This window comes from Bombina bombina, chromosome 3 (assembly GCF_027579735.1).
Source record: "Bombina bombina isolate aBomBom1 chromosome 3, aBomBom1.pri, whole genome shotgun sequence".
NCBI lineage: Eukaryota > Metazoa > Chordata > Amphibia > Anura > Bombinatoridae > Bombina > Bombina bombina.
Window position 1 is genome coordinate 68,493,138 of NC_069501.1, and position 18,460 is coordinate 68,511,597.

General features: G+C 38.5%; 1 protein-coding gene across 2 annotated transcripts in view; it reads right to left on the reverse strand.

The window, feature by feature from the left end:
- Positions 1 to 3,700: 3,700 nt before the first annotated feature.
- The window catches only part of RCSD1 (RCSD domain containing 1), a 182,817-nt gene continuing 168,057 nt past the window's right edge, over positions 3,701 to 18,460 (reverse strand). Inside the window, exons 6-7 of one of the 2 annotated variants that reach the window (XR_008401310.1) lie at positions 15,200 to 16,807; positions 3,701 to 5,340 (exon numbers count right to left, since the gene is read on the reverse strand). Coding sequence is in view for 1 of the 2 variants with exons in the window: in XM_053705855.1 (XP_053561830.1) it covers positions 5,317 to 5,340; positions 16,298 to 16,807 (534 nt within the window). In the remaining variant the exon portion in view is untranslated. The remainder of the gene's footprint in view (positions 5,341 to 15,199; positions 16,808 to 18,460) is intronic. The other variant, XM_053705855.1, reaches the window with a different exon arrangement.

The following is an 18,460-nucleotide window of genomic DNA, read 5'->3' on the forward strand; positions in this document are numbered from 1 at the left end:
CTTCCTTGTTACGGGTCCAGGTCCAGGGACCCGGGAGCGGTCCTGGTAGATGCTTTGACAGCACCTTGGACCTTCGGGATGGCCTATGTGTTTCCACCCTTCCCGATGCTTCCTCGATTGATTGCCAGGATCAAACAGGAAAGAGCATCGGTAATTCTAATAGCGCCTGCGTGGCCACGCAGGACCTGGTATGCAGATCTAGTGGACATGTCATCCTGTCCACCTTGGTCTCTGCCTCTGAGACAGGACCTTCTAATTCAGGGTCCTTTCAAACATCAAAATCTAATTTCTCTGAAGCTGACTGCTTGGAAATTGAACGCTTGATTTTATCAAAGCGTGGTTTTTCGGAGTCAGTTATTGATACCTTAATACAGGCTAGGAAACCTGTTACCAGAAAGATTTACCATAAAATATGGCGTAAATACTTACATTGGTGCGAATCCAAGAGTTACTCATGGAGTAAGGTTAGGATTCCTAGGATATTGTCTTTTCTACAAGAGGGTTTAGAAAAGGGTTTATCTGCTAGTTCCTTAAAGGGACAGATCTCAGCTCTGTCCATTCTTTTACACAAACGTCTGTCAGAAGTTCCAGACGTTCAGGCTTTTTGCCAGGCTTTGGCCAGGATTAAGCCTGTGTTTAAAACTGTTGCTCCACCATGGAGCTTAAATTTAGTTCTTAACGTTTTACAGGGTGTTCCGTTTGAACCCCTTCATTCCATTGATATCAAGCTGTTATCTTGGAAAGTTCTGTTTTTAATGGCTATTTCCTCGGCTCGTAGAGTCTCTGAGTTATCAGCCTTACATTGTGATTCTCCGTATCTGATTTTTCATTCAGATAAGGTAGTTCTGCGTACTAAACCTGGGTTCTTACCTAAGGTTGTCACTAACAAGAATATCAATCAAGAGATTGTTGTGCCATCATTGTGTCCTAATCCTTCTTCAAAGAAGGAACGACTTCTGCACAATCTAGATGTAGTCCGTGCCCTGAAATTTTATTTACAGGCAACTAAAGATTTTCGCCAAACTTCTTCCCTGTTTGTCGTTTATTCTGGACAGAGGAGAGGTCAAAAAGCTTCTGCTACCTCTCTCTCTTTTTGGCTTCGTAGCATAATACGTTTAGCCTATGAGACTGCTGGACAGCAGCCTCCTGAAAGAATTACAGCTCATTCCACTAGAGCTGTGGCTTCCACTTGGGCCTTTAAGAACGAGGCCTCTGTTGAACAGATTTGCAAGGCTGCAACTTGGTCTTCTCTTCATACTTTTTCCAAATTTTCCAAATTTTCCAAATTTGACACTTTTGCTTCTTCGGAGGCTGTTTTTGGGAGAAAGGTTCTTCAGGCAGTGGTCCCTTCCGTATAAAGATCCTGCCTGTCCCTCCCGTCATCCGTGTACTTTAGCTTTGGTATTGGTATCCCAGAAGTAATGATGACCCGTGGACTGACTACACTTAACAGGAGAAAACATAATTTATGCTTACCTGATAAATTCCTTTCTCCTGTAGTGTAGTCAGTCCACGGCCCGCCCTGTTTTTTATGGCAGGTCTAAATTTTTAAATTATACTCCAGTCACCACTGCACCCTATAGTTTCTCCTTTCTCGTTTGGTTCTCGGTCGAATGACTGGGTGTGACGTAGAGGGGAGGAGCTATATAGCAGCTCTGCTTGGGTGATCCTCTTGCACTTCCTGTTGGGGAGGAGTTAATATCCCAGAAGTAATGATGACCCGTGAACTGACTACACTACAGGAGAAAGGAATTTATCAGGTAAGCATAAATTATGTTTTTACTTTAACATATTATACTCCCCTGCATTTAGAAAATATGTTTACAGTTATGTGTATTAATAAATAAGAAAACTTATCAAGGTTATCATACGGAACCAAGCAGACACCCAGGTGCTCTTCAGTAGAGGCAGTTCAATTAAATTCCAATAGGTAGATTCATAGTACAGCACTTGACTGGCTGCTCAGGCCAGTCCTCAATGTTAAAGGGACAGTATACACTCATTTTCATATAACTGCATGTAATAGACACTACTATAAAGAATAAGATGCACAGATACTGATATAAAAATCCAGTATAAAAATGTTTAAAAACTTACTTAGAACCTCTTAGTTTAGCTCTGTTGAAAAGGTAGCTGGAAAGCCCACTGCAAGTGGCAAATAAGACACTCCCTCCCTCCCCCTTCTTTTGCATATGAAAAGACCCTTTACACAAACAGGAGCAAGCTGGAGAAGGTAGCTGACGGTATTCACATAAAACTTTGGGGCTTGGTTAGGAGTCTGAAAATCAGAGCAATGTTATTTAAAAATAAGCAAAACTATACATTTTAAAAAAAAAAACAACAACTTTATGGGCTATATAAATAGATCATCAACAAAACATTTATGCAAAGAAAAAATGAGTGTATAATGTCCCTTTAATGACATACTTCCCAAAATTTGTGGATAAGAATTAGGGACTCAGGTGGTTGAGGGATCTGTCACCATTTTGTAGGTGTGGCCATGCTGTTAGGGGGCAGGGTCACAGGCAGTGTTCCCTCTAAGGCCAGATTTTGTGAGCAGCAGCCATACCCTGCTGTTAGCAAACACTACACAATGCAGACAGCAAGATATGGTTACCTTATTAAAGGGACAGTCTACTTGAAGATGTTTATTGTGTAAAAATATAGATAATCCCTTTATTACTTATTCCCCAGTTTTGCATAACCAACACAGTTATATTAATAGACTAAAACTCTGTGATTACCTTGTATCTAAGATTCTGTAGACTGCTCCCTTATTTAAAGGGATATGAAACACAATTTTATTCTTTCATGATTTGAGCATGCCGTTTTAAGCAACTTTCTAATTTACTCCTACTATTAAATTTTCTTCGTTTTCTTGGTATTTTTATTTGAAAAGCAGGAATGTAAGCTTAGGAGCCGGCCCATTTTTGGTTCAGCACCTAGGTAGCGCTGGCTGATTGAAAATAGGAGTAAATTAGAAAGTTGCTTAAAATGTCATGCTCTGTCTAAATCATGAAAGAAAAAAAATGGGTTTCATATTCCTTTAAAGGGATACTATACCCAATTTCTTTTCCTTTCATGATTCAGATAGAGCATGACATGTTAAGCATCTTTCTATTTTACTCCTATCATCAGTTTTTTTCATTCTCTTGCAATCTTTATTTAAAAAAGCAGGATCCTAAGCTAAGGAGGCAGCCCATTTTTGGTTCAGAATGCTGGATAGCACTTGCTGATTGGTGGCTACATTTGAATCAAGAAAGTTAATTTTGATTTTACTGTCCCTTTAACTGTTTCACTGCTGGGCCACTCACTAAAGCAGGGTTTAGAGGGGACACTGGTCACAGGTGGATAGTGGGTGGGATTATAGATGTCTCTGGTCAATTAGTGCATGTGTCAGGTTGGTAAGTGAGCACGTCTGGGTGATCTATGGGTGCGGCTAAGGGAAATTCTTCAATTTGGTACATATGGCTGCCAAAGAGGGACAGCAGGACAGTATTAGGGACTGTCCCTCTCAAATAGGGAGGGGTTGGGAGATCTGTAGGAATTTAGTTTTTTTTGTGAGAGACTCAAGCATAGATAATGTCTTTTAGTTTCTTCATTAATGTAAAAATATGTAACTTATTTTGGAAGTGTCATTTACTGTTTTTAAGATAATAAAACAATTTCAAAAGTATTTCCAAAATTAAATATTCACACATTTTATTTAACACTTTTTATTTAATACATGAAAATATTATAGTCTCTTCAGATGTGCCTTTTTAATAAGCAGATAGGCTAGATCGAAACCCATTGCAAGGACATGCACATTTACTAAATATGATACATCTTGGAGCAATACAGTTGATGCACATTATAACTTATGATGCGGCTGAACATACAGAACTAGGCTAATAAGCTTTAAAAATATTTATGCTTTAACATGGTTTGACATACACACTTATGGGCTTGATTGCGAGTGGAGCACTATTTAGCTCTCCCGCTTGCGTGCTAACTGTGCTAGAAGCTTTTTGCGCGCGTCGGGTAGCACGCATATTACAAGTTGAAAGTAAAAAGTTTTCACTAGCGCACTAATCCGATGAGTGCGAAAAGCCGAATTTAGAATATTGAGCGCGCATTAACGTATTCCCCAATAGAAAAAAAATGGCAAATAAACCTAACACCCTACTCGCGTGCTACCCTGATCGCAATAGTGGACTTAATCAACAGAGCCCCTCATTGGTAACTCAGTAGTGGCATTTGTGCATTTGTTATAGCCATACCCTAATATTGTTATTATCTTTGTTTTTAATTATATTTTTTTATTAAAATTCGGATTGGATAAACTTTTTGGAATCTTCAATACCCGTCAAGTCCTACTGTGAAGAGGTTGCCAGGGATTCATGAGTTGGGCCACTAAAATATCCTAGCATGTCCATTTAGCACATGTTTAATATGCTTGTGAGTATACTTTATCTCTACATTTATAACAAGAGGGTCTGTCACAGATGTCTGCACTAGGAAGCGCCCTTAGCTTTGTTTTGTTTTTTAGAGTTTGCTTTCAGTTCGAATCACCAAGGAGCAAATTTTAAAAAGAAGTAAATCAGAAAAATGTATGCTCTATCTGAATAGGAAGCTTTGCATTGCCTAAGGCAGGAGCCATATTGTTTTTTCGTTTGGGGATGAGAATACATTTTATATTAGTTTTTGATCACACATACACACACTTCACATAAGCATTGATTAGCGAAATAGATGTGATTGTTTTTGTTTGCACAAATGAGAAGAGTTGTCTGCATTATAGAGTGAAGGACAGTAATACAGATCTGATCTCCAGTTTCTTCAACCGTGTTGCTTTGAGAAGATTATTAATAATATAAGATGAAATGACTGAATATTCCTCCCTGGTTCAGACACCTGCATTATTCCGACAGGATAAGTGGAGGGACAGATAAAATGCATTGGAAGGCTGCACTGTGGCCCCCGGTTTTAGGTTGGTCCATTTCAGTATTTACCTTCTTCAACTTGTTTGAAGGCTGCAATAAGGCAGACAAAGGGTTAACTACCAGGGTTGATGCAGTTTATATGGCCTGCACTAGTCTGTATATTCTCTTTTGTACTCATTAAGCCTTATACATATGGATATGACACATCCACACCCCCCGACATTGAGATGGTCCACACTTAGTTAGAACTTCTGTCCTACAACGAGGAAGACTCTGTTCCTAGTGACTCTGACCCTACTAGAAGTTTCAAGATCAGTAAATACTTCAGCTAAATGTCCATTCCAGCTGTTTTCATAAATTAGCATTGTTCTCCTTGTTGGCTACTTTGGATTCACTTTTCTGCATCAGTTTTATCCTAAACAAATGTAAAACATCTGTATTAGTTACATTCATTTTATCACAGACTATTAACAAAACCCACTTAAAGGGACATGACAATAAAAAGCAAACTTTCATTATTCACATTATGTAAAATAACTTTCTACTTTACTTCTTTTTTCAAATTTACCTCCTTTTAGTCTCCTTGGTTAAAACCTGAAGCCTTTACATTATAGGCTTAGGAGCGAGTGCATGTCTTGAGTGCAATATGGCAGTGGCAGCTGTGTCTGAGTGATTAACCTTTCCTTTTGACTTGCATGTCCCTTTAATGCATTTTTGGGCATAATACACTATAGCACACAGCAGATTCAGGTAATGTGGATAACAGATTCATTAAACGGCAGTGGTGTAGCTAATGAAGTTGGATAGATATAGGGTAGTATGACTAATAATTTCTTGGCTTCTCGCTTTTGCACATGATATTTATGCTAGAAACCTCCTTTCTTTATTGCTCGGAGGATGCTAGGGAACTTCTTGTTGGTGGCTCATCCCTGTTTGTGGGTGGGGTCACAACAGGAGGACCGGGCCACAACCAGTAACTGATAAGCTGAGTGTGGGAAGCAGGCCAGACCAACCATCACAGGATCTGGGACAGTTATAACTGAGGTCTGAAAAAGTGGACCACAAAGCTAAATATATAAAATCCAGGGGTTAATTGTGGGGAACCTCATCTTCCATTATCTATTTCTATTTTGTTTATTCATTTATTTTTTTTAAATACTCTTTACCTCTCACCATAGGCTTCATCATGCACAAGGGTCACAATGGGCATGTAAAATAAAATAATGAACTGCCTGATAGATTTAGTTTGAGGTTTGGAAGTGTTACAGTAATAGTGGGGTACTTTGTAACCCCAGTAACCCCCCGGACCTCCAGTGCTTAACAGGTGAGCAAGTCTCTGCTCAGAGGTCTCCTATGTGACCCTAACGTCTGCAAAACAGCAGGAAAGAGACATTTTACCTCCATAAAACATTTATTTTACTACATAAAACACCTACACACCACTGTTTACACTGTTAAAGGGACAGAAAACAATTTGAGGTTGTGTATATAAAATGTAATTCTATGTAGTAATACAAAAACACTGCAATATACTTTATTCCCCCCCCTCCCTTTCCTTGTAACTAAAGTCTGAAAATGATTACATATTTAAAGAAATATACATTTTGTATTAAAAATTTCAGGGGGTTTTCTATGTGAAGAACATAGGAATGTAAAATATGTATATTGCGGATCGGGGTTTGCACTTTAAGACTAACAAGGTGTCGGGTTAGTGCACATGAAGAATTGCTAACCTTAATGCACGTTATTAAAAAATTACATATAAAATATTAAAAAATATATATATATTAAAAATGATTATACATACTGTAAAATATGTGTGTGTGTGTGTATATATATATATATATATATATACAGTATCTCACAAAAGTGAGTAAAGTGAGTACACTCCTCACATTTTTGTAAATATTTTATTATATCTTTTCATGTGACAACACTGAAGAAATGACACTTTGCTACAATGTAAAGTAGTGAGTGCACAGCCTGTATAACAGAGTAAATTTGCTGTCCCCTCAAAATAACTCAACACACAGCCATTAATGTCTAAACCGTTGGCAACAAAAGTGAGTACACTCCTAAGTGGAAATGTCCAAATTGGGCCCAATTAGCCATTTTCCCTCCCCGGTGTCTTGTGACTCGTTAGTGTTACAAGGTCTCAGGTGTGAATGACGAGCAGGTATGTTAAAATAGGTGTTATCGCTCTCACACTCTCTCATACTGGTCACTGGAAGTTCAATATGGCACCTTATGGTAAAGAACTCTTTGAGGTTTTGAAAAAAAAATACTGTTGCTCTACAAAAAGATGGCCTAGGCTATAAGAAGATTGCCAAGACCCTGAAACTGAGTTGCAGCATGGTGGACAAGACCATACAGCATTTTCACAGGACAGGTTCCACTCAGAACAGGCCTCACCATGGTCGACCAAAAAAGTTGAGTGCACATGCTCAGCGTCATATCCAGAGGTTGTCTTTGGGAAATAGACGTATGAGTGCTGCCAGCATTGCTGCAGAGGTTGAAGGGGTGGGGGGTCAGCCTGTCAGTGCTCAGACCATACGCCGCACACTGCATCAAATTGGTCTGCATGGCTGTCATCCCAGAAGGAACCCTCTTCTAAAGATGATGCACAAGAAAGTCCGTAAACAGTTTTCTAAATACAAGCAGACTAAGGACATGGATTACTGGAACCATGTCCTGTGGTCCAATGAGACCAATATAAACGTATTTGGTTCAGATGGTGTCAAGCGTGTGTGGCAGCAACCAGGTGAGGAGTACAAAGACAAGTATATCTTGCCTACAGTCAAGCATGGTGGTAAGAGTGTCATGGTCTTGGCCTGCATGAGTGCTGCTGGCACTGGGGAGCTACAGTTCATTGGAGGAACCATAAATGCCAACATGTACAGTGACATACTGAAGCAGAGCATGATCTCCCTTCAGAGACTGGGCCGCAGGGCAGTATTCCAACATAACGACCCCAAACACACCTCCAAGACGACCACTGCCTTGCTAAAGAAGCTGAGGGTAAAGGTGATGGACTGGCCAAGCATGTCTCCAGACCTAAACCCTATTGAGCATCTGTGGGGCATCCTCAAACGGAAGGTGGGGGAGCGCAAGGTCTCTAACATGCACCAGCTCAGTGATGTCGTCATGGAGGAGTGGAAGAGGACTCCAGTGGCAACCTGTGAAGCTCTGGTGAACTCCATGCCCAAGAGGGTTAAGGCAGTGCTGGAAAATAATGGTGGCCCCACAAAATATTGACACTTTGGGCTCAATTTGGACATTTCTACTCAGGGGTGTACTCATTTTTGTTGCCAACGGTTTAGACATTAATGGCCATGTGTTGAGTTATTTTGAGGGGACAGCAAATTTACACTGTTATACAGACTGTACACTCACTACTTTACATTGTAGCAAAGTGTCATTTCTTCAGTGTTGTCACATGAAAAGATATAATAAAATATTTACAAAAATGTGAGGGGTGTACTCACTTTTGTGAGATACTGTATATGTATATACAGTGTAAGTATAAGAGTATAAGAGTTGCCCTTCACTCTGTGTTATCCTTCTAAAGATATCTGGTCTGTAGGTTGATCTGCTTTTGAGGTTCATCTGATCATAAGGGATCGATAATCAAGTAGTTGATATTTGAGAGGGGCTCTGACGGAAACGTTTCAGCTTTTTGATGAAGAATGAATCTGATCTACAATCATTGTTTAATTTTTTTGCTTGGCTGAATATCTTGCTATTTCTTATGAGTAATAGTTCGACTGAAGTTTTAATCTAATACTCTGGTGTTTATTATGTTTTTTGGAGGCTATGGTCTCGCTGAGGTTCCTTCAATAGTAGATGTTGGTAGTGGAGTCACCGTATAGTACAGTAGTAACTCTTTCTGTACTTGTGAGAGTACCCCACCTTGTTGAAGCGTTGAGAGCTGTAAACTCCCTTATCTCTATTGTGTATTGGTGAAACAAGTTTGATTTGCCTATGTTCAGACTAAGCTCCTATTCACCTTATTCACCTGTTGGTGGTTATGATATGTATGAGTATAATTTCTCTAAGTTTGATTCCTGTATGCTCTGATATCCTAAATGTGTTCGATGTAATAGCGGCGATTATGGGACACTGGAAACACTAAGGCCTAGATTTGGAGTTCGGCGGTAGCCGTCAAAACCAGCGTTAGAGGCTCCTAACGCTGGTTTTGGGCGCCCGCTGGTATTTGGAGTCAGTGATTAAAGGGTCTAACGCTCACTTTTCAGCCGCGACTTTTCCATACCGCAGATCCCCCTACGCCATTTGCGTAGCCTATCTTTTCAATGGGATCTTTCTAACGCTGGTATTTAGAGTCGTTTCTGAAGTGAGCGTTAGAGCTCTAACGACAAGATTCCAGCCGCCTGAAAATAGCAGGAGTTAAGAGCTTTCTGGCTAACGCCGGTTTATAAAGCTCTTAACTACTGTACCCTAAAGTACACTAACACCCATAAACTACCTATGTACCCCTAAACCGAGGTCCCCCCACACCGCCGCCACTCGATTAAAATTTTTAACCCCTAATCTGCCGACCGCCACCTACGTTATACTTATGTACCCCTAATCTGCTGCCCCTAACCCCGCCGACCCCTGTATTATATTTATTAACCCCTAACCTGCCCCCCACAACATCGCCGCCAGCTACTTAAAATAATTAACCCCTAATCTTCCGACCGCAAAGCGCCGCCACCTACGTTATCCCTATGTACCCCTAATCTGCTACCCCTAACACCGCCGACCCCTATATTATATTTATTAACCCCTAATCTGCCCCTCACAACGTCGCCGACACCTGCCTACACTTATTAACTCCTAATCTGCCGAGCGGACCTGAGCGCTACTATAATAAAGTTATTAACCCCTAATCCGCCTCACTAACCCTATCATAAATAGTATTAACCCCTAATCTGCCCTCCCTAACATCGCCGACACCTACCTTCAATTATTAACCCCTAATCTTCCGATCGGAGCTCACCGCTATTCTAATAAATGGATTAACCCCTAAAGCTAAGTCTAACCCTAACACTAACACCCCCCTAAGTTAAATATAATTTACATCTAACGAAATAAATTAACTCTTATTAAATAAATGATTCCTATTTAAAGCTAAATACTTACCTGTAAAATAAATCCTAATATAGCTACAATATAAATTATAATTATATTATAGCTATTTTAGGATTAATATTTATTTTACAGGCAACTTTGTAATTATTTTAACCAGGTACAATAGCTATTAAATAGTTAAGAACTATTTAATAGTTACCTAGTTAAAATAATAACAAATTTACCTGTAAAATAAATCCTAACCTAAGATATAATTAAACCTAACACTACCCTATCAATAAAATAATTAAATAAACTACCTACAATTACCTACAATTAACCTAACACTACACTATCAATAAATTAATTAAACACAATTCCTACAAATAAATACAATTAAATAAACTAGCTAAAGTACAAAAAATAAAAAAGAACTAAGTTACAGAAAATAAAAATATATTTACAAACATAAGAAAAATATTACAATTTTAAACTAATTACACCTACTCTAAGCCCCCTAATAAAATAACAAAGCCCCCCAAAATAAAAAATTCCCTACCCTATTCTAAATTAAAAAAGTTACAAGCTCTTTTACCTTACCAGCCCTGAACAGGGCCCTTTGCGGGGCATGCCCCAAGAAGTTCAGCTCTTTTGCCTGTAAAAAAAAACATACCATACCCCCCCCCCAACATTACAACCCCCCACCCACATACCCCTAATCTAACCCAAACCCCCCTTAAATAAACCTAACACTAATCCCCTGAAGATCTTCCTACCTTGTCTTCACCATCCAGGTATCACCGATCCGTCCTGGCTCCAAGATCTTCATCCAACCCAAGCGGGGGTTGGCGATCCATAATCCGGTGCTGAAGAGGTCCAGAAGAGGCTCCAAAGTCTTCCTCCTATCCGGCAAGAAGAGGACATCCGGACCGGCAAACATCTTCTCCAAGCGGCATCTTCGATCTTCTTCCATCCGGAGCGAAGTGGCAGGATCCTGAAGACCTCCAGCGCGGAACATCCATCCGGACCGACGACTGAACGACGAATGACTGTTCCTTTAAGGGACGTCATCCAAGATGGCGTCCCTCGAATTCCGATTGGCTGATAGGATTCTATCAGCCAATCGGAATTAAGGTAGGAATTTTCTGATTGGCTGATGGAATCAGCCAATCAGAATCAAGTTCAATCCGATTGGCCGATCCAATCAGCCAATCAGATTGAGCTCGCATTCTATTGGCTGATCGGAACAGCCAATAGAATGCAAGCTCAATCTGATTGGCTGATTGGATCAGCCAATCGGATTGAACTTGATTCTGATTGGCTGATTCCATCAGCCAATCAGAAAATTCCTACCTTAATTCCGATTGGTTGATAGAATCCTATCAGCCAATCGGAATTCGAGGGACGCCATCTTGGATGACGTCCCTTAAAGGAACAGTCATTCGTCGTTCAGTCGTCGGTCCGGATGGATGTTCCGCGCTGGAGGTCTTCAGGATCCTGCCACTTCGCTCCGGATGGAAGAAGATCGAAGATGCCGCTTGGAGAAGATGTTTGCCGGTCCGGATGTCCTCTTCTTGCCGGATAGGAGGAAGACTTTGGAGCCTCTTCTGGACCTCTTCAGCACCGGATTATGGATCGCCAACCCCCGCTTGGGTTGGATGAAGATCTTGGAGCCAGGACGGATCGGTGATACCTGGATGGTGAAGACAAGGTAGGAAGATCTTCAGGGGATTAGTGTTAGGTTTATTTAAGGGGGGTTTGGGTTAGATTAGGGGTATGTGGGTGGTGGGTTGTAATGTTGGGGGGGGGGGGTATGGTATGTTTTTTTTTACAGGCAAAAGAGCTGAAATTCTTGGGGCATGCCCCGCAAAGGGCCCTGTTCAGGGCTGGTAAGGTAAAAGAGCTTGTAACTTTTTTAATTTAGAATAGGGTAGGGAATTTTTTATTTTGGGGGGCTTTGTTATTTTATTAGGGGGCTTAGAGTAGGTGTAATTAGTTTAAAATTGTTGTAATATTTTTCTTATGTTTGTAAATATTTTTTTATTTTCTGTAACTTAGTTCTTTTTTATTTTTTGTACTTTAGCTAGTTTATTTAATTGTATTTATTTGTAGGAATTGTGTTTAATTAATTTATTGATAGTGTAGTGTTAGGTTAATTGTAGGTAATTGTAGGTAGTTTATTTAATTATTTTATTGATAGGGTAGTGTTAGGTTTAATTATATCTTAGGTTAGGATTTATTTTACAGGTAAATTTGTTATTATTTTAACTAGGTAACTATTAAATAGTTCTTAACTATTTAATAGCTATTGTACCTGGTTAAAATAATTACAAAGTTGCCTGTAAAATAAATATTAATCCTAAAATAGCTATAATATAATTATAATTTATAGTGTAGCTATATTAGGATTTATTTTGCAGGTAAGTATTTAGCTTTAAATAGGAATAAGTTATTTAATAAGAGTTAATTTATTTCGTTAGATAAAAATTATATTTAACTTAGGGGGGTGTTAGTGTTAGGGTTAGACTTAGCTTTAGGGGTTAATCCATTTATTAGAATAGCGGTGAGCTCCGATCGGAAGATTAGGGGTTAATAATTGAAGGTAGGTGTCGGCGATGTTAGGGAGGGCAGATTAGGGGTTAATACTATTTATGATAGGGTTAGTGAGGCGGATTAGGGGTTAATAACTTTATTATAGTAGCGCTCAGGTCCGCTCGGCAGATTAGGGGTTAATAAGTGTAGGCAGGTGTCGGCGACGTTGAGGGGGGCAGATTAGGGGTTAATAAATATAATCTAGGGGTCGGCGATGTTAGGGCAGCAGATTAGGGGTACATAGGGATAACGTAGGTTGCGGCGGTTTACGGAGCGGCAGATTAGGGGTTAAAAAAAATATGCAGGTGTCAGCGATAGCGGGGGCGGCAGATTAGGGGTTAATAAGTGTAAAGGTAGGGGTGTTTAGACTCGGGGTACATGTTAGAGTGTTAGGTGCAGACGTAGGAAGTGTTTCCCCATAGGAAACAATGGGGCTGCGTTAGGAGCTGAACGCTGCTTTTTTGCAGGTGTTAGGTTTTTTTTCAGCTCAAACAGTCCCATTGTTTCCTATGGGGGAATCGTGCACGAGCACGTTTTTGAGGCTGGCCGCGTCCGTAAGCACCGCTGGTATCGAGAGTTGCATTTGCGGTAAAAATGCTCTACGCTCCTTTTTTGGAGCCTAACGCAGCATTTGTTTGAACTCTCGATACCAGAGTTAATTTTATGGTGCGGCCAGAAAAAAGCCCGCGGAGCGTTAACAGCCCTTTTACCGCCGAACTCCAAATCTAGGCCTAAGACTGTGAGGTTTGTATCCGTTAATTGTATTCTAAGAATTAACTAGTGTGTATAGCCGTGCATCTTATTGTGGAGTAGTATAAGTTTTGCTTGTAATTAACCTCTATGTGGTGGTCTGATGAGTTAGGGGTATGCTGGTATATGTAATAGGACGTAACTAAGTCTCAATTAGCTAGCGTTTCAAGCACCAAGCTATAGCATTGGTGTTCTATTGGTTTCCAGTGGACAGCTGACTGGGTTCAATCTAGGCTGAACGGGTGTTCGGCCTCAGGTTGACAAGGCCTGTTTCCACGGGAGAACGGCTGTAATGCCGTTATGAAGCATCTGATCACAATGATCCTTTGTAAGTTCAGCAGTGTTTTAATTTTATTTTTATTGATCCCTGTTTAAATACTAGTTGCTCCTAAGTAGTAGGCTGTTGTAGGTCTTACTAAGTATTTAGAACCGGCTGCGTTAGCTGCTAGTGAATAAGGCTTATGCAGGGTTGTGTCGGATAGATGGAGTGTATCTCTATGTCCTCTGAACTAGTTTTAGGCTGGTGTTAGCTACTGTACACTATAGTTCGATTGAGTCCTTAAGATCTACGGTATAGTCGGGCTGTAGTGCTTTGTATTTTGTGTGCAACTATTTGAGTTATAATCTTGAGATCGGAGTGAATTAGTGTTAACATGCTATTTGCCAGCTGCATACTTTTGCCACTCTTGATTGGTTTCCTAGCTATTTTACATGCACTGTTTAAGATATTTAGTCAGCAAGCCTTGAGTTAATGTGATCGCGGCTGTCACGCCATGATTAATATTTTCTGATTTTCAAATTGGGTAGTATTTTGTTGGTTTGTATATGACTATATGGGGAGGTTTCCTCCATTATCGGTTTCCATCAGCTGGAATCTGAATTGCACTTTCGATGCTTACTGCTTTAATCTTGATGTGCCTGTATTGGTTGCCATGATCAAATATCTATGAAATGCTAATTCTCAGAAGCTGCAGTATTATGTTTACCTAGTTTTAGTTTTTTAGTTTAGTTTTTGTGGGGTGAGGGGTGTCACTGTTGTTTTCCTTTATATGAATTTGTTTGTATTGGTTGAAACATATGTTTTTCAATTTTGTATTTTAGAACATATTTGTCTAGAGAAACGTTGACAATCAAACTATTGTTTGATGAGTGCCCTCCTAAGAGAAAAAAAATTATATATATATATATATATATCCTATGGATTATTTAGAATAATTTTTTACAGTATAAATAACAATTTGTAATAATTACTATTAATATTTTTGTTATATATAATATTTCAATAACGTGCATTGAGGTTAGCAATTCTTCATGTGCGCTAGACCTAAATCACAAAACCTAAAGCACGATACGCATATTTTCCATTCCTTTGTTCTTCACATAGAAAAAATGTATTTTTTATTATTAAATATATATTTCTATATATATGTGATAATGTTAATGTAAAATAGACATACAGTATATACCTATATATCAATAGGAATAGTTATACAGGTATAGGTATATATATATTCATAAGGATTATCTGGACTGACTGTGACAAATTGGTTAAAGTGGAAAGAGTTGGTTAACCCTTTCTATGGCAAACTGGTTACTGTTGCAGATCTTTTTAACCCTTTTATTGTCACATCGCTCATATTACATGTTGTGTGTTATCTGTTGCACTTGAAAACAAGTATAACACAACACACGTAAAACATATTAAAATAAAGAATCGTACACACATATATATATATACACTTACACACACATATAACTATATAGGTATATAAAAAATATTTAAATAAATAAATATATATATATATTATATATATATATATATATATAAAATAACATTATTTAAGGTATTTCTTCTTAAACACCTTCATCTTTAGCGCACTTGGCTTAGTGCAACTTCGGGTTCGCTAGCACAGGGCTTTGTAGCACTCCATATAGAAGTCTATGGAGAGTGAGAGTAAGCATGACCGTGCTATCCAACTTCCAGATGTTTGCGCATTTGAGGTTTTTGCTTAAGAAAAAACTTTTAATTTGTAATATAAGCACAATAATCGGAGTGGTATTGACTTAACGTGTGCTGTATTAAGTCTCAATACAGCTAACATTGTTGTGCTCCACTTGTAATCAAGCCCAATAAAGTTAGTACCCAGTGTATTATTCTCTTTACATCTCATGCTGTTAAGAGTCTGGAGGGGCAGTATCTGATTAGAGAAGTCTTGAGTTGACTAAGAAGCTTCAGCTGTACTAGGCCAAAACATGCTGCAACCCCACACCTGACAACTTCCTGGATTTTGTTGAGATTCTATAGTCGTCTGTATTCTGGGCTTTTGTTGAGATTCTATAAAGAACCTGTAGTCGTCTGTATTCTGGGCTTTTGTTGAGATTCTATAAAGAACCTGTAGTCGTCTGTATTCTGGGCTTTTGTTGAGATTCTATAAAGAACCTGTAGTCGTCTGTATTCTGGGTTTTTATTGAGATTCTATAAAGAACCTGTAGTCGTCTGTATTCTGGGCTTTTGTTGAGATTCTATAAAGAACATGTAGTCGTCTGTATTCTGGGTTTTTGTTGAGATTCTATAAAGAACCTGTAGTCGTCTGTATTCTGGGTTTTTGTTGAGATTCTATAAAGAACCTGTAGTCGTCTGTATTCTGGGCTTTTGTTGAGATTCTATAAAGAACCTGTAGTCGTCTGTATTCTGGGCTTTTGTTGAGATTCTATAAAGAACCTGTAGTCGTCTGTATTCTGGGCTTTTGTTGAGATTCTATAAAGAACCTGTAGTCGTCTGTATTCTGGGCTTTTGTTGAGATTCTATAAAGAACCTGTAGTCGTCTGTATTCTGAGCTTTTGTTGAGATTCTATAAAGAACCTGTAGTCCTCTGGATTCTGGGCTTTTGTTGAGCAAAAAGATCTTTATTGAATTCATATCATATTGTAAGGGTGAGATAATGTCAGCACATACTCACCTCCCCACATTCATCTTGTTCATTGTTCACCTCCCTGTCCGGTAATTCACTCTGCTTTGTATTGGCTGTTTCTGTGTTTATTGTAACATTCAGCTCGTGTGTCTCTTCCTGAGTGTCTCTTTCACCAGAAGTCAAGTCACCCTTTTGTTTATCCTTCTCCTCTTTTAGTTCACAGCCTGGACCTTCCACCTTGTCCTTAATAATGTTACTGTCATTTGAGATCTCCTTTAAACTGTCCTTCTCATTGGACTTTTCTTCATCATTTCTGGCACTTTCCAATGACCTCTCAGTAGATTCCAATGGGGTTTTGTTTGTCTTCTCTGTTGATTCAGGTTTTTGGATCTTTTCCTTTTCTTTGGATTGAAATATGTCATCCCCCTCTTCAGCCGTTTCCCCATTTTCATTCGGTCTAATAATAAACCCTACATCATCCTCATATCCAATGTCAGACTGGGATTTCCTAAACCTCCGGCTTGGAGGCCTACGCTTTATGGAGCCTTTTGTGCGGACCTGTATAAGAAGAAAACCGTTGGTAGTTACCCAATGAATGTTACATTATTGAACATAATTGTTATATTCGTAAATGTTCCAGTATTATAAGAAAATTGAGAACAAATGAACAAACATTTCCATAAATTAAAAATAGTTTTTAGTAACTTAGTTTAAATGGGCATGGAACCCTGATTTTTCATTTCATGATTCAGATAAAGCATGTGAATTTGAACAACTTTTCAATTTACTTCAATTATCTAATTTGATTTGTTCTCTTGGTATCCTTTGTTGAAAAGGATACCTAGCTAGGCTCATGAGCTGCTGATTGGTGGCTGTACTTATATGCCTCAAATTATTAAATCACCCAATGGGCTCAGCTAGCTCTCAGTAGTATATTGATTTTTCAACAAAGGATACCAAGAGAATAAAGCAAATTAGATAACAGAAGTAAATTGAAAAGTTGTTAAAAATATTATTCTGTTTCTTAATAATAAAAGATTTTTTGGGGGTTTAATATCCCTTTAAGGGTACTTAAAGGGATTATCTATATTTTTAAACAATACCAATTCTGGAGTAAACTGTCCCATTATTACCTATTGCCCAGTTTTACATAACCAACACAGTTATATAAATACACTTTTTACCTCTGTGATTACCTTGTATCTAAGCCTCTGCAGACTGCCCCCCTTATTTAATTTATTTTGACAGACTTGTATTTTAGCCAATCAGTGCTGACTCCTAGGTAACACAACACACGAGTGAGCACAATGTTATCTATATGGAAAACATGAACTAGCACTGTCTAGCTGTAAAAAAATGCACTGAGATAAGAGGTGGCCTTCAAGGGTTTAGAAATTAGCATATGACCCTACCTAGGTTTAGCTTTCAACAAAGAATAAGAAAAGAAAAAAGCAAATTTGATGATACAAGTAAATTGGAAAGTTGTTTAAAATTACATATCCTATCTGAATCATGAAAGTTTAACTTTGACTAGACTGTCCCTTTCATTTTATTTTTTGACGTTTGTTGCAATTTGTCTCACGCTTTGAGTTCAGTTGGTTGTTAATGTCAATTTTATTACAATGTCTGTTTCTTATTTCAAGACGTGAGCAAATGTACTTTGGTGAAAGACCTTTTAAGGTATGAAATGTTAGGCTGCTGGGGGGACTGTGGATACCTTACAACACTATAATAACAATATGTGAGTTAAGCTGCAAAAAATACCCACTTCTGTAAGTAAAATATTACAAGTGAATGATATAAAGTGTTTTTTTTTTAAGTTTGTTCATGTCTGTATATGTGTGATTCATTTGCATTTTACAACACAAAAACCAAGCCACAGACATAGGCAGTGATTATTGTGATTTACTGGCAGAGGAAAATGGCAATTTTAAAAAAATTATTAAAAAATATATTAATGAAACTGTCTTGATTTGCGAATAATTCTGGATTTTGGAATTCGGGATTTGTATTTGTAATAGCAAAACACAAAACTCCCACCTTGTTTTCATGTATTTAAAGGCAGCGGGCTAGATCACATTATGGTTGCACATTTAAAAAATGGTAGTGACAAGAAAAATCTTTATACATTTTAATATAATTGTTTGTGTTAATACTAGATGTTAAAATAGAATATGGTCTAGAGAATTTCTTGTCAGCCTTACATGAAAA